At 37.4% G+C, this 16,501-nt stretch overlaps 1 protein-coding gene across 1 annotated transcript in view; it reads left to right on the top strand.

Moving 5' to 3' along the window:
• The first annotated feature begins 3,576 nt into the window (after positions 1 to 3,576).
• LOC127618173 (cytochrome c oxidase assembly protein COX15 homolog) overlaps positions 3,577 to 16,501 on the top strand; it is a 96,322-nt gene continuing 83,397 nt past the window's right edge. Inside the window, exon 1 of the mRNA XM_052090468.1 lies at positions 3,577 to 3,741. Within this exon, the coding sequence (XP_051946428.1) occupies positions 3,673 to 3,741 (69 nt within the window). The 5' untranslated portion in view covers positions 3,577 to 3,672. The remainder of the gene's footprint in view (positions 3,742 to 16,501) is intronic.

Here is a 16,501-nt window from a genome sequence, read left to right as displayed (position 1 = left end):
ATAGAATGTGGAAAAAATGATTAAGGAAGGAAATATTTGATTAATTTCCTAAGGAGGACTGGACTGGAAGGACGAATCTAATCAATAAGGACTAAATTAAAGAAAGACAATAGGTGGCAGTAATGCAACAATTTGGATGCCAACTGCCGTTAAACACCAAGGAAGAAGAAGAAGAAGAAGAAGAAGAAGAAGAGGAATCAATAGCTGTGTCCGAAACCGCCCCCTATCCACTAAATAGTGCACTATTTCGGGTGTCAGCCATTTTGTAGTGGTGTCCGAATTCATTCCCTACATCTCATTCCCTACATTTGTTCACTCTTTCTTACCCACAATGCAATCTGATTTCGAGGGTACACACGATGTACACTCTCCCGACCCCTATTTCCCATAATCCAACGCGGAGACGCGGCAGAGTGCAAAATAAAATTGCAAATGGCGGACGTAAACACCGGAGGCGGCAACTTTTACAAATGTAAGTAACTATTTTATTAATACAAATAAATCTATAGCAAGATATAACTAAGTAAAATTATACATATTGATGGATTAATTTATAATTGGCCACTAACTCCGCTTAAATGCAATTTTTGACTCGAAACTAGCAAGTGTAATTTTTAATGTCGAGATTTCACATAGCAAATGATAATTTGTTGGATTCTTCACATATATTATTTATAACATGTAACTACTGTATTCGCATATGCCTTAGAAAATAATGTACCGAAGATTTCTATTGTTTTAGGCATGGATGAATACGTAAAGCGTCTCATAATGAGCAGGATGGCCAATGGGCATCTCTTCTCTGGGCGCAGGAACGCAGCCCTGTTTGGATGGGAGTGAGTTTGTAGATATCTTTTCCTCAGAAATTAGTAGAGTTCAGTTTCATTTTATATGAGTAAATAGTAATATTTAAGTTATTACGTTACATGTACTACAGAACTGTTCTGAAAGAGATGGGGTCGCTTGGTGTGGTAACCCCTGCCACAAAGTGGGAAAAATTTAAACTACAAGGTAAATTCATCTTAATAATATATGCAGTTCTGCTTGTAAATTTACATAATTTGCTTCATCTGCAAGATGTTTTTTAATGATGCATAAAAGTAGCTTTTTTTAGTAACCTATTAATGTATCTATTTGATATTACAGATATGTACATACATTTCACAAATTCAGATGATATCTAAATTTACAAATTCTCCTTTTAGAACGTTTACAAGCCCTTGGTTATTTATATCATATGTCCTCCTTCACTCCGCCACTCAGGACAATTGAAGAGCTCATACTCGACTATTAATTATCCAGAATGCTAGATGGTGTCAGGAAGTGTAATCAAACTTGAAATCTTGGAGCATGAAATCTAGGGCTAGAAGACTATGTCAAGGTTTATATTGAAAAAGGAGTATAACGATTTTTTTTGTCTGTTCTAATCAAAAAACTATTAGTCTTACTCATAACCTTTTTGGTGCTTTTATGCTTGCATTGTATGGAGATAAACCGATCATGTCTCTAAAATATTTGTATGAATTTCTTCCACAGAGCACAAGTTTGAGACCACTTAAGGGTGAGTAATTGAAGAGTAAATTATAATTATTGGATGAGCTATTCCTTTAAAACCATACTGAATGACTTTATGCTGTCAGAGCCTTTTTATATGAAAATGTTATGTATAAGTAATCTCTGTAAGATTTATCATTCTCTTCTAAATCATTTGTAGGAGCTAAGGAAGCCACCCACCCACCTCATGGACTGCACCAGATTTGCCAGTTCTTGCTCCAAGGCACTTGCAAGTTCCCGGACATTTCTGGGGGGAATGGCCCTAACCCTCACCCTCCGTTCCAACAGGACCCAGACGTGCACAATAGGATTGAGATCCGGGCTCTTCGCTGGCCTTGGCAGAACACTGACATTCCTGTCTTGCAGGAAATAATGCATAGATCGAGCAGTATGGCTGGTGGCATTGTCATACTGGAGAGTCATGTCAGGATGAGCCTGCAGGAAGGGTACCACATGAGGGATGAGGATGTCTTCCCTGTAATGCACAGCATTGAGATTGACTGCAATGATAGCAAGCTCAGTCCGATGATGCTGTGACACACCGCCCCAGACCATGACAGACCCTCCACCTCCAAATCAATCCCACTCCAGAGTACAGGCCTTGGTGTAACGTTCATTCCTTCGACGATGGACAGTGGAATTTATCTCTGCACATCTGCAGTCCTCTTGCCTTCATGTAGCATGCCTAAGACATGTTCATGCAGATGAACAGGGACACTGGGCATCTTTCTTTTGGTGTTTTTCAGAGTCAGTAGAAAGATCTCTTTAGTGTCCTAAGTTTTTATAACTGTGACCTTGCCATTTGTAAGCTGTTAGTGTCTTAATGACCATTCCACAGGTGCATTTTCATTATTTGTTTATGGTTCATTGAACAAGCATGGAAACAATAAAGATCTGTAAAGTTATTTGTATTTTTTTCAAAATTCTTTAAAAATACAGTGTCCTGAAAAGGGATGTTTCTATTTTTATGGAGTTAAAAAAAAAATATATATATATATATATATATATATATATATATATATATATTATACACTCACACTATAGTGTGTTAAATGTGTAATCCATTCTTCTGGACATTAATTTTTTATTTATTTATATAAACATAAGATACACAAATTATCTACTGACATCAGTGTATTAACTTCAACTTTGAACACTATATTTTATTAGCTTATCTTATGTAGACAAAATACAGTCAACTTTAAACTAAGTTTTTAAATATGTGATTTAAGAAAATAAGTTTTTAAGAGTTCAATGGATCTATTCTTCATTTATTTAGTTTACAGCTAAATTTATTTTGTCTTAATAATTATTACCAATGGGTGGCGTCGACGAGCCAACAACGCATGCCTCAAAGTTGTGTAAAATAAAATTTTCTTCACTAGAAAATGTAATTCAACAGAAACAAAGAGTTGCATCAAGTTTGCCTCTGGACTCGGATGGAGGACACCGATAAGAAGAACCCAGCGAAAAGGTGTGCTTGTGCACTTAGGTTGGTTTTTGTTGGTAGTTTACTTTTCTACAATTTGTTTTAATAAGATATATAGGAGCGTGCAATAGCGTTTTCATTATTTTTATCTTTAACAGATAGTTATTATCTTTTTTATGAACAAGTGAAAAGATTAACTGTATTATGATCATTGAATTTTTTGTATTTTTATTAATGCAAAAATAAAATATTTAATTGCCCATTATAAAATTATATATATAAACTATAACTATATAAAGATTACAGAGATTATCAAATTCTCTTTTTTTTTTTTTTTTTTTGAGATTATCAAATTCAATAAGCCACACAGGTGAAATGTTCATGACAAATGTCTGCGACAGCTCCCGAGTGTTCTCTGACGCATAGAATTTACGTCAGCGTCTGAAATCGCTCACTCGTTTCGTTCACTCAATGCTGAAATATAGTGCACTCACAGCCATTCACTATATAGGAAATAGTGAATGAGTGAACGAGTGGGCGATTTCAGACACAGCTAATGACGTCACAGTTCAGAGTCAGTGTAGGCGTGACGGCGCAGGTCAGAGTTGAGCGTGGCCGTTGTATAAATCAGCATTGCGGATGTTTGAAGAGTTTTACAATAATTTACAAATCATTTAAAGATCGAAATTATGCTCCTCCCAGCACTCAAGCTTATCGCGTCTTGTCACACCGCTGGCAGAACCTTTCAACAGATCAAAGTAAGAAACATTAATCTAATTGTAGTTAATGTATGAAGATATCATATCGTGCCGTAACACACCTGGCCTGTATGATTTTATAATGTTGACCTTTTCAATATCATATCAAAATCTGCAGTTTTCCGGTCCAAAAAAAGAACGTGACCTGAATGTACTGACGCTAATTGCGTTATATGATTCTTGAAAACGTTATGAGACGAAATGTATATTTAAAAAGCGTTACCTCTGTTATAAGATTGCTCCTGCATATGTCATAACGCATACTTCAAAACTTTAATACTTCCCCTTTATACTGCAACTTTGCACAATGAATGCACAGGTAAATAATATTAGCTTTAATTACATAAATCAGAAAATGCTGCTTCTGTCATAACCACAAAGGTCATATCGCATTATATTATAAATGTCCTCTCTCTAATATATTTATTGTATTTAATGATGTATTCAAGTATTTATTGCACCTCTCTATCGCTTGTAAATAATAGCTACATATTATAATGAAGAACATTCTTCTTCACCCCAGATGTATCACTTGTTTTTGTTTTTAGACAACACAAAAGTGACCATTTAATACTGCTACATAACCATTAGTTAGTTTGTTCATTTATTCATTCAAACTAATACACAGATAAACTATACCACTCAAAACTAATTCAGACTAATAAACCTTTTTTCCAGACCTACAGAATGATTGCATTGTTAAAAGTACTGTCAAAAATCTATATTTCAATCGTTAAGTGTCAATCCAAGTGTCAATCCATTTACATAGTGAGAATAGGAATTTGATATTTTGATGAGTAAAAAATTAAACGTTTTGTTTTATATTCAAAGTGACAGTGGGATTATTCCATGTAAAATCAACCAAATTTGGGCTATTTCTGACTAAAGATACTCATGATAAGGGGTCATTGTACTATAAAAACTCAAAAAGAGCGTTTTTTTGAAACCGTTCAAGCATTTGTTTGTCAAAGTCAAGTCATTTTTATTTGTATTGCACTTTTAAAAGTTTTAGAGTGATTATAGATAGTGTAGTTTTAACATATATAAGTTTTATATAATTGTAAATTGTATTTCAATTAAATAATAATTGTATTTTGATCCCCTGGGAGTAAGCTGAAGGTGACTGTGGCAAGGAACACAAAATCCATAAGATGCTGGCTAATTGATAAAAATAACCTTGGGAGAAACCAGGCTCACTGTGGGGGCCAGTTCCCCTCTGGCTAAACAACATGAATATAATGCCAATATGAGTTATTTATGTGCAATGTAGGTCATGGTTTAAGATTAGTAAACAAAGTGTTAAAAAAAAAAAAAACATTATGAACTAAGATATTTATCTTTTGACTGATGTCTTTGAAGTCAATCTTGGATTAACTCTCGTAGGCTCTTGTTGGCATACATAGACTTTTTGAATTTAGAGGGATGGATGCCGGTTTGCGCTGTTGTGCGCGGGGTTAACTCGCACCTTTTTCTTTTCTGTTTGTTTGGTTTGGGGGGGGGAGTTCGGGGTTATATTGTTGCACTAATAGGGAATGTGGTTTTATAATCTCAGTTTGTGACACACAATCTATGTTTTCTATTATGTCAAACGTTAATATGAGTGGATTGTCTCTCTCCACGTGGGATGTGAATGGTTGGGGCGCCCCATAAAAAGGAAGGAAATATGATAGTGTGTTTCTTCAAGAAACGCATCTTTCCCCCGCAGGAAACTGAAAATTTTAGCAAGTTATGGGGTAGATGTATTTTCTTTAGTGCTTGCTCAAGTAAGATCAGGGGCATCATAACATAGATAAGTAAACGTCTACAATTCAAATGTCTTTTAACAGATTAAAGATACATTAGGAGTCATTATTGTTTTAGCTTAAATTCAGGGGCAAAGGTTGATTTTGGCTGATATTTACGCACCTAATGTTGTTGATCAGGGCTTTTTTTTATAGATCTTGAAGGGATTTTGCAAGCACCCCTCATGTTATAATATTGGGAAGAGACTTTAAAGAAAACAATTATGCCGCTTTTTACAATTTGTAATATGGGGGCAGTGGTGGCTCAGCGGTTAAGGCTCTGGGTTACTGATCAGAAGGTCGTGGGTTCAAGCCCCAACACCACCAAGACACCACTGTTGGGCCCTTGAGCAAGGCCCTTGAACCTATCTGCTCCAGGGGCGCCGTATCATGGCTGACCCTGCACTCTGACCCCAGCTTAGATGGGATATGTGAAAAATAAATAATTTCACCATGTATATGCAGAAATGTATGTATAATGTGTGACAATTGGTCAAATTAAATTAATTAAATTAAATTAAATTAAATAAGTCTCAGGTGTCCCCAGAATGTCTCTTTGAAGTTTCAGCTCAAAATACCCCACGGATCATTTATTATATGTTGTAAATGCCTCTTTTTGGGTGGAATCAAAAACACGCTGTTTTCGTGTGTGTCTCTTTAAATGCAAATGAGCTGCTGCTCCCCGCACCCGACATAGCTCTTGTCTCTGTGAATATAATCAGAGACAATGGTAAATTTAGCTGCATTAGCCTTGGAATCAGGTAACAAGCACATTCGGAAAGGCGATTTGCAAACATTCACAACTTATGAAGTGCGTTACTTACATCTTCGGGATATGAAGCTGGAACACGAATAGTTGGTACTGATCCATGCTTAAAAATCAAATTTTTTTGAAAATCCTGCTTTATATTGACACTCATTCACAAATCAGTCCAGTGTAAAATGATTTGCACAAACATACACCAATTTTTGTATGTTTGGTGCACATTTCCTTTAAAAACAAAACTTATCCACTGCGTCTTCAGTGGATCTGATGCCAGGAGTACATGAACACTTGTTAAGTTCACTTTTACAGCCAACAACAGAACACATGGAAAAAAAATGACAGACTTTGTGTAGATCACTCAGGGGAGGATCTATGATAATATGGTGGAGTCTATTACCAGTCGTGGGAGAAACCTCGAAAACTAAACGAAAACCATTTATTTTGACACCCTGTCACAGGGTGGTTGTGTACACACACTGCCGACTCACATTTATGTAAAACACCATATAAATGTGAATTTTGCATAATAGGTCCCCTTTAATCTATTGATGGGCTTAGTCCTTGATCATAGTGAAGCAAAAGTGTGTAAGCCCCCTGGAGCAACATTGACGCTTCACAGGATGTGTAAAAATCTTGGTCTTACAGATATTTGGAGACTTTTGAACCCATTTGGTGGGGACTATACATTTTCTTCATCAGTCCATAAGATTTATTCTAGAATAGATTTTTTTTTTTATATCTAAGTCCCTCATCTTATCTGTTGTTGATTGCTCAATTGGAAACATCATGGTCTCAGATCACACCCTGGTGAGTTTAGAGGTTTTGCCACATATGGAGAAAAATAAATCATATAGTTGGTGCTTTAATGCATCCCTTTTGCAAAATCCTGATTTCCAACAAATGTTAAAGGCTGAAATCATTGTTTATATGGAGACCAACTAGTCTTCAGTATAGTGGCTTGGGAGCATACAAAGTGGTTCTTAGGGGCCGGATCATACAGTATGCCTCATTCACCAAAAAATCCAAAGCATGAGAACTCGTGGAGTTGAAAGAGAATATTAAAAGTATAGAGACAAAACTGAAACACCGAATGTCGTCTAATGGCCTCAGAGAATTGACCAGATTTAAATGCATATATAATACTATTTTGTCACAGAAGGTGGAGTTTTGGTTGTTTAGGACAAGATAGTCTTACAGAATATTTTTCAGAGAGAATCTTTTTCTACTATTCCCTCAGTGAAATCAGCTGGTTGTGAAATATTTAACTTGGCCACTGATATTAATTATGCTTTTGAAGAATTCTGTCCAGGGCTTGACAAGGACTGCCCGATGGCCCGGGGCCAGTGTGAGAAAAATTTGGGCCAGTTGCTAGAACTTTCACTTGCCCGATCGGGCCAGTGCTGCATTTATAACATTAGTGCAAGCAAACAACAAGTGAGAGTGCACAAAAAGTTCTCTGGGGGAATTAAGTCTTCTAACCGAGGAGCAAGCGCTAATATATTTATCTTGCAAAGATGCGCAAATGCATAATTATACTGGACGTGCCAAGGCACAATCGCAAGCACTCACAAGATCGTGCAGACACATAGCGCACTCTCCTAGCACTGTCCTCGCTCTTTTCCAATGGGGCTTTTCCACTGCACGGCACAATTCGACTCGACTCTGCTCGCTTTTTGGGTGTTTTCCACTGTGGATAGTACCTGGTGCTTTTTTTAGTACCGCCTCTGTCGAGGTTCCAAGCGAGCCAAGCCGATACTAAATGTGATGCCAAAACCCTGCATATCACTGATTGGTCAGAGAGAATCGTCACCACCAGTGTCTCTGGATTTGCGACACGGGACATCAACACGCTAGTTTTAAAGTTATCTACAGCGATAGCAGTATCATTTGTTCACACGACTTTCTAATTGTAAAAAGAAATGGCTGCACGCAAAACACTGCGTGGTCAATAAACGAGATGCAAACGTTCCTCTCATTAACGACGAACAAAACGACGTAAACAAAAAAGTCTTTCAGGAAGTGTCTCCACTGTTGGCGGCACACGGCTACCACCGGACCTACCAACAGTGTAGGAAAAAGTAAAAAAAAAAACTTAGTGACTACAGATCCATCAAGGAGAAGTGGAAGTGGAAGTGTTTTGACAAAATGGACGCTATCTAGACTGGCGAGCAATGGGAGGGAGAGTGTTGTTGGAGTCCATGATGGAGGGTGGTATGTTAACTCTATACTCTGCAACCAGGCCAAATTATTTGACAATATTTTAACTAGGGATGCACCGAAATTAATATTCTGGCCCGAAACCGAAAATCCAGGATGCACTTGGCCTTTTTTTTTAACCTATTTAAAAAAATAAAAAAATATTTTAATATAATATTATACTTTTTCATTAATTTCATGAATTTAATGAATCTGAATTGAAAAACTACAAACCAATAAAATAATCACACTTTTATTGAAAGTAACTCACCAAAATTGGACAAAAAATATATTAAAACAATATTAAATATTATTCTTCATTCAGTTCTGTAAAAATCTAATTTTACAGGTTTTATTAACAATTATCCAAATAATGTAAAGTTTTAGAAAACTATTATATGCAAAACAACAGTCAAGTAATGAACTTATTTAAACTTTTTGAAAGATGCTAGCTATGCAACAGTAATTTTAATTAAAACAAAAGGCAGAACACAGAATGGCAGAGGGCCTCTATTCCACTGATCGATCTATCTATCTATCTATCTATCTATCTATCTATCTATCTATCTATCTATCTATCTATCTATCTATCTATCTATCTATCTATCTATCTATCTATCTATCTATCTATCTATCTATCTATCTATCTATATATATAACTATAATTATATATATATAAACTATAATTATATATGTAGATCAGTGCTCTATTCTGTTTATGTAAACGTATGTCCACTTTAAGTGAAAATTATTGTGCAAAACAACAGTGCAAAACAGCAGTAATTGAACTAAATCCAACCTCTACTGTAAACGACAGATGTATCCTCAAGTGAAGAACAAGTGTAATGTAATTGCTATACACATCATATTGGACTGCTTTCTATTTAAATACAAGTGACAGGTTTCTCTTCAAGAACAAAAGTTGCTAAACGTTCTGACAGTCTCCTGTCTGAAAGCTCATCAAGAACATGAGATGCTGCACTGAACAGTCTCTCACTCTCTGTGCTGGTGCTTAAGCAAAGGAAAGCGGTCTTTGTTTATGCGCCAGTAGTCAAGGTGATTGTCGCTTCTGGCAATGGGTAGTTCAGCTGGATACGTCTCAAGTTGTGGTGTAGCTAGTTGTGGCACTGCTGTGGATTGGGGCGCTTTCCTGAAGAATCACTTGCTGTACTCTGTATATTGAATTGGATGTCGTGTTTTTAGGTGGTGTATCAAACCTGTCGTGGAAAAGTTCTTCGTCACCGTACCCCCTCTGCTGAACAAACACTGCAGATCGCAAATTTGATGTCCTTATCAGAAACTTTGAAGAATTTCCACACCGCTGACATGATCGGCCTTTGTTGGGTAGCGCTGTGATAAGGGCTAGATCGACCCAGAGTGAAATCTGAGCACTGAGGGGAGGGGCGGGGCGAGGAGGTATATATTTTCGGCTCATATTTTTGGCCTTTTTTCTCTTTCGGCCAAAAACCGAAAGTGCCATTTTCGGCTGAAAATTTTCGGCGGCCTAAATTTTGGTGCATCCCTAATTTTAACATCTAACTGGATCATATGTGTGTGTGTGTATGTATGTATGTATGTATGTATATATATGTGTATGTGTATATATATATATATATATATATATATATATATACACTCACCTAAAGGATTATTAGGAACACCTGTTCAATTTCTCATTAATGCAATTATCTAAACCAATCACATGGCAGTTGCTTCAATGCATTTAGGAGTGTGGTCCTGGTCAAGACAATCTCCTGAACTCCAAACTGAATGTCAGAATGGGAAAGAAAGGTGATTTAAGCAATTTTGAGCGTGGCATGGTTGTTGGTGCCAGACGGGCCGGTCTGAGTATTTCACAATCTGCTCAGTTACTGGGATTTTCACGCACAACCATTTCTAGGGTTTTCAAAGAATGGTGTGAAAAGGGAAAAACATCCAGTATGCGGCAGTCCTGTGGGCGAAAATGCCTTGTTGATGGTAGAGGTCAGAGGAGAATGGGCTAACTGATTCAAGCTGATAGAAGAGCAACTTTGCCTGAAATAACCACTCGTTACAACCGAGGTATGCAGCAAAGCATTTGTGAAGCCACAACACGCACAACCTTGAGGCGGATGGGCTACAACAGCAGAAGACCCCACCGGGTACCACTCATCTCCATTACAAATAGGAAAAAGAGGCTACAATTTGCAAGAGCTCACCAAAATTGGACAGTTGAAGACTGGAAAAATGTTGCCTGGTCTGATGAGTCTCGATTTCTGTTGAGACATTCAGATGGTAGAGTCAGAATTTGGTGTAAACAGAATGAGAACATGGATCCATCATGCCTTGTTACCACTGTGCAGGCTGGTGGTGGTGGTGTAATGGTGTGGGGGATGCTTTCTTGGCACACTTTAGGCCCCTTAGTGCCAATTGGGCATCGTTTAAATGCCACGGCCTACCTGAGCATTGTTTCTGACCATGTCCATCCCTTTATGGCCACCATGTACCCATCCTCTGATGGCTACTTCCAGCAGGATAATGCACCATGTCACAAAGCTCGAATCATTTCACATTGGTTTCTTGAACATGACAATGAGTTCACTGTACTAAAATGGCCCCCACAGTCACCAGATCTCAACCCAATAGAGCATATTTGGGATGTGGTGGAACGGGAGCTTCGTGCCCTGGATGTGCATCCCAGAAATCTCCATCAACTGCAAGATACTATCCTATCAATATGGGCCAACATTTCTAAAGAATGCTTTCAGCACCTTGTTGAATCAATGCCACGTAGAATTAAGGCAGTTCTGAAGGCGAAAGGGGGTCAAACACAGTATTAGTATGGTGTTCCTAATAATCCTTTAGGTGAGTGTATAAAAATTGATTCTAGAATAAATCTTATGGACTGATGAAAAAAATGTATAGCCCCTACCAGATGGGCTCAAAATTATCCAGCACAAAAAGAAACTAAAAGGTGCTCAGTTTCCTCGAACAGTTAAGTGAATGTCCAATGAGTCTGTCCATTCGGCTGCAACGTGAGTATTACAAAATAACTTACTAACTCCATTGACTTTATGAAGGACATTGCTTGCTGTCAAATCAGTCTTTATAGAACACATTTAAAAACAACAGAAGTTGACCCAAAGTGCTTTACAGATCAAACAAACAAAATGACAGAGTGATATATGGCACAGGTCAGCACAGGTCAGCCACTAATCGCAGAGTTGGCGATTCCACATGCTGAAGTGTACTTGGGCAAGACACTGAACCCCAATTTGCTCCCAATGGCAGGCTAGCACCTTGCATGGCAGCTCTGTCGTCGTGTGTGTGTGTGTGTGTGTGTGTGTGTGTGTGTGTGTGTGTGTGTGTGTGTGTGTGTGTGTGTGTGAGTGTGAGTGTGTGTGTGAGAATGGGTGAATGGGACACAGTGTAAAGCGATTTGGTAACCGCTAAGGTTAAAAAAGGTGCTACATAAGTGCAGACCATATAAAAACAGATTGATTTAAAGTTAAATATAAAATAAATCAAATATTTAAAATGCAACATGTATTTATCCTTTTCAAATTATTCAATGATCTATTAAAAATCTACAGAATAAAAAGTTTTTAAAGAAGATTTAAAAATGGCTAATGATGAAGCTGACCTCACATGGAAAGGGAGACTGTTCCAGAGATTAGGACCTATCACAACATATAGCAACAACGAGGAGCCCTTAATAAAAGATGTTCAGAAGACCTGAGCACTCTGGCAGGGGAGTAAGGGAAGGTCACTGATATATCGGGGTGCTAGACCAGATAGTGCCTTGTAGACCTAAATTAGAATTTTAAAATCAACCCTGAATTTCACAGTGTTGAGATGCTAAAATCGTGGCAATATGATCCCTCTTTCTTGACCCTGTTAAAAGCCTAGCTGCCGCGTTTTTAATAAGCTGTAGTCAGGATAACGCAGTTTGGGGAAGACTAATGTACAAGAGTTGCAATAGTTTAACCTTGATGTGATAAGTGAGTGAATCACAGTTTCCACATCTTTATGGGAAAGAAAAGTTTTTATTTTAGCGATAGATGTCCAGTGTAAGAAGCTACCCTTGACAACAGCGCTGATCTAAAATCACTCCGAGACTCCTCACATGATCTTGTACATTCGACCACAGAGGACCTACCGTGGCAACCAGGCCAGGTAAGAAGGGCATGGAGGAACCTAAAATCAGAACTTCGGTTTTGCTTTCATTTAATTGTAAGAAATTGTTTGCCAGCCAATATTTAATATCTGAGAAGCAATTTAGGGCATTCTCAGATTAACAGTTCTTGTCTACACTCACTGGGAAATAAAATTGGGAATCATCAGCATAATAGTGATAAGATATGCTGTACTTCTGAAAAACAGAGCTCAGAGGAAGCATATACAGTTAAAATAACAAGGGTCCTAAAATTGACCCTTGAGGGACACCAAACTCTAAATGAGCCGACGTAGAAGAAAATTGCCTAAATTGAAAGAGAACGTCCTTTCTTTTAGATGGAAGGAAAACCACTGGTGGGGCATACCCTGGATGTCAACCATACATACTAGATGATTGAGGAGAATATTGTGGTTAAGTGTCGAATGCGGCACTGAGATCTAATAAAACTTAGACAACAGGTGAACCTGAAGGTGAAAAATATCATTAGTGACCTTCAGCTATGCAGATTCGGTGCTGTGCAAGGGTTTGAAACAGACTGAAATGTATCTAAAATGTTATGTATTTAGATAGGAGTAGAGCTGCAAATAAACAACTCTCTCCAAAATCTTGGAAATGTAAGGTAGTTTGGTGATCTGTCTGTAATTGTTGTATATTGCCTGATCCAAAAAAGTTTTTTTTTAACAAAGGATGTAGAATTGAATATTTAAAACTACTTGCAACAACTCTACTTGTGAATTAGCTGTTAATTATAGCTGTCACACTGGAACTGATAGTCATGAAAACTTCTTTAAGAAGGCATGGAGAAAGAATATCCAGCTTGTAACTGGAACACTTCATTTTGGAGACTACATCTGCTAACTGTTCTGATATAACTGGTTCAAAGTGAGTCAGAGAGCTGGACGGGGAAGGAATAAGTGGTTGATCAAATTGAGAAGTACAATCGCAGCTTTAATCTGCTCAATTTTGTGAGTAAAAAGGTTTAATATGTTTCACAGTTCTCTTGGGTGGCATCCAAAAAAAGTATAATTTGAACAATACTTTTGGTCGATTTGCGTTATCAGAGATTAATGTAGAGAAAAACTTGGCTATTGCTTCCTTTACAGCTCTCTGAAAGTTTGTTAAACACTCCTTTAAAATATCATGAGACCTGAAGCTTGTCTCTTTTCCACTTGCGCTCAGCTTTTTTGCACTCTTTTTTGAGAGTGCTGGTGACTTAATTTAACCAAGGCTGTGAAACACCCTTAACTGGGGACATGTGAATGTTTTACGGCCATCCTTAGCATCTATTCTTAATTTGGCCAGGAACATCAGTGGTTACGCGACCTTCCGTTGGTGTAAGAGTTTCTTGCATTCCTTGAATTGATCACATTTCTCTCTTATTGAATTCGCAAAGTCTGGGGAAAAAGAAAATGCTGTGGTTCTTCCAAAAAAGCCTTTCTTTACTCCTTGTGTAACACCAGATATTTATCGGATGATCTCAGAAATTTGGCCAGAATTGGGGCCTGTCACACTCAGCGGATTGCCGAGCCAGAACTCTGTGAGCTTGCTCAATTTCCATCTTATAACCTGTTATGTCAAGCAAATTCGAAAAGAGCCCTTCCAGGAATTTTCTGTTTCTATTGAGGGTCAAATTATATTTTAGCAGCTTGTAATTTGTACCTCTGTTTTGTCAGAATTGAGTAGAAGGAAATTTCGGACCATCCAATCTTTTTATTTATTGATACACACTGCTAATTTGGAGAATTGTGAATTTTCATTGATTTAGAAGAAATATAAAGTTGGGTATTGTCTGCATAACAGTGGAAACTTATTCTATGATTTCTGATAATATTTCCCAGGGGAAGCATGTATAAGGAGAAAAGCAGAGGCCATTAAACTGATCCCCGTGGCACTCCATGCTTAACATTTGTTTGATTTGACAGTTCCTTGTTTACACATACAAAGTGGTAGAGGTCTGATAAATAGGACCCAAACCGTGCTAGGCAAATTGTTTAATGCCAACATTATTTTCCAGCCTATTCAAGAGAATGTTGTGATCTATCGTGTCAAAGGCAGCACTAAAATCTAAAAGCACTTGAAGAGTAATGCAGTCGCGATCAGATGATAAGAGCAAGTCATTTGTAACTCTAAGTGCAGTCTCTGTACTGTGATGGGGCTTAAATCCTTTTCCAAGCTGCCAAAACAATGCGTTCTCTGTTTTCTCCACATTGTGATGTCTCACTGTCGTAGATTTGCATCTGACCGCCTCCATAACACATCAACGCCTACTTTACCTTATCACTTCCGTAGCCCAACCCAATAGCGATGAGCAGTGAGATGGCAAAATAAGAGAGCAGGTCAGTCCAGAGCAGAGAGCCAGTCACAACTGTGGGTGAGTCAAGTCTTAACCCTCTGGGGTCTGAGGGTGTTTTGGGCCCTGGATAAGTTTTGACATGCCTTGACATTTGTGCTTTTTTCAGTTGCTTAAAAACATATTAATGGCTAAAGTCTGATAACACCGTATTCAGCACAAACTGGGCTAAAATAATATCTGAGCAACAGATGTGTACATGTTTGTATTTTTGAGAAAATATCGTTTATGCGTGGTTTTTGAAAAAACTAAAATTAAGTAACTGAAAAAGGTCATATAACACATTTGTCCACAAGACTTTTGAGAACTGGATCTTGTAGCCTAGAGGTTTTGCTACAAAATGATGTGAAAACCATCTTGATCACTCATTCATAAAAACAATATAGTAATTTAATTTTTGTAAGACAATTTTAGTGTTGAACAGTAATATGCGAGGAGGCGTGAACAATCATGAATATTGAGGTAATTTACACCTGAAGAGACAAAAGACGCCTCCCCTGGGCCTATCAATGAGGGATAGAGAATGAATGTGAGGAGACTTAATGATCAAAATCCAGTTTTAAGATAAAAGAAGTAATCTGACTATACATTTTCTTTACATAAAGACTTTACTTAATTTTAGACCTACACTACCGTTAAAAGAAGTCTCTTCTGCTCACCAAGACTGGATTTATTTGATCCAACATACAGAAATAACATTGATATTCTGAACTCTTTTTACAGTTTAAAAGGACTGTTTTCTATTTAAATATATTGTAAAATGCAATTTGTGATCAAAGCTGAATTTTCAGCATCATTACTGCAGTCTTCAGTGTCACATGATCCTTCAGAAATCATTATAATATGATGATTTTCTAATATGGGCATATTTAAAGTGCGTTTTACTCATTTAACCTGAACACATATTTGCAAGCACAAGCTTTGTTGGTGATAACGAGGCAGCATAAACGTGTTAAAATATAATGTAAACATGCATATTATTTTTATATCATATTACATATCATATTTATATCATACAGCATACAATGTAAATGCCTGCTTTAGCCGAAACAGCATTTAAATGTAACTTGAACTTGCCTATTAGGACATATTTCAAATGTCAATACTTTGAATCCTGTCTGGAAACAGTCCCACTAGTAAAATATGTACGTTTATATAAAATAGCATGTCAGCTAATGAAAACAAAATTACTTACTCGTCTGAAATTGTATCCTCTACTGGATCAAGTCTCTCTTCAAAATACAAATGTTCATCTGAGTCCCGCTCTTCTTCTGAGGAAAATGTTAACTCATCCTTACATCCAGGAGTTTACAAACACACAGAAAAGTTTAGTTGTGTTGTGTTTACATCAACTCTCACAGTCGGGGGCGTGCACCATTTCCCTTGATCGTCTCAGCACATTAGCGTATGAATGGCGCGCTCTGCTGGTGGGTGGGATCACATTACCTATAATGAAGCTGAGCCAGGAAAACCGTACATCGCTTTGTTTCATACAGATTACATTGCAGGAG

Source organism: Xyrauchen texanus, chromosome 24, assembly GCF_025860055.1.
Source record: "Xyrauchen texanus isolate HMW12.3.18 chromosome 24, RBS_HiC_50CHRs, whole genome shotgun sequence".
Taxonomy (NCBI): Eukaryota; Metazoa; Chordata; class Actinopteri; order Cypriniformes; family Catostomidae; genus Xyrauchen; species Xyrauchen texanus.
This window is presented reverse-complemented; position numbering and strand designations above follow the sequence as displayed.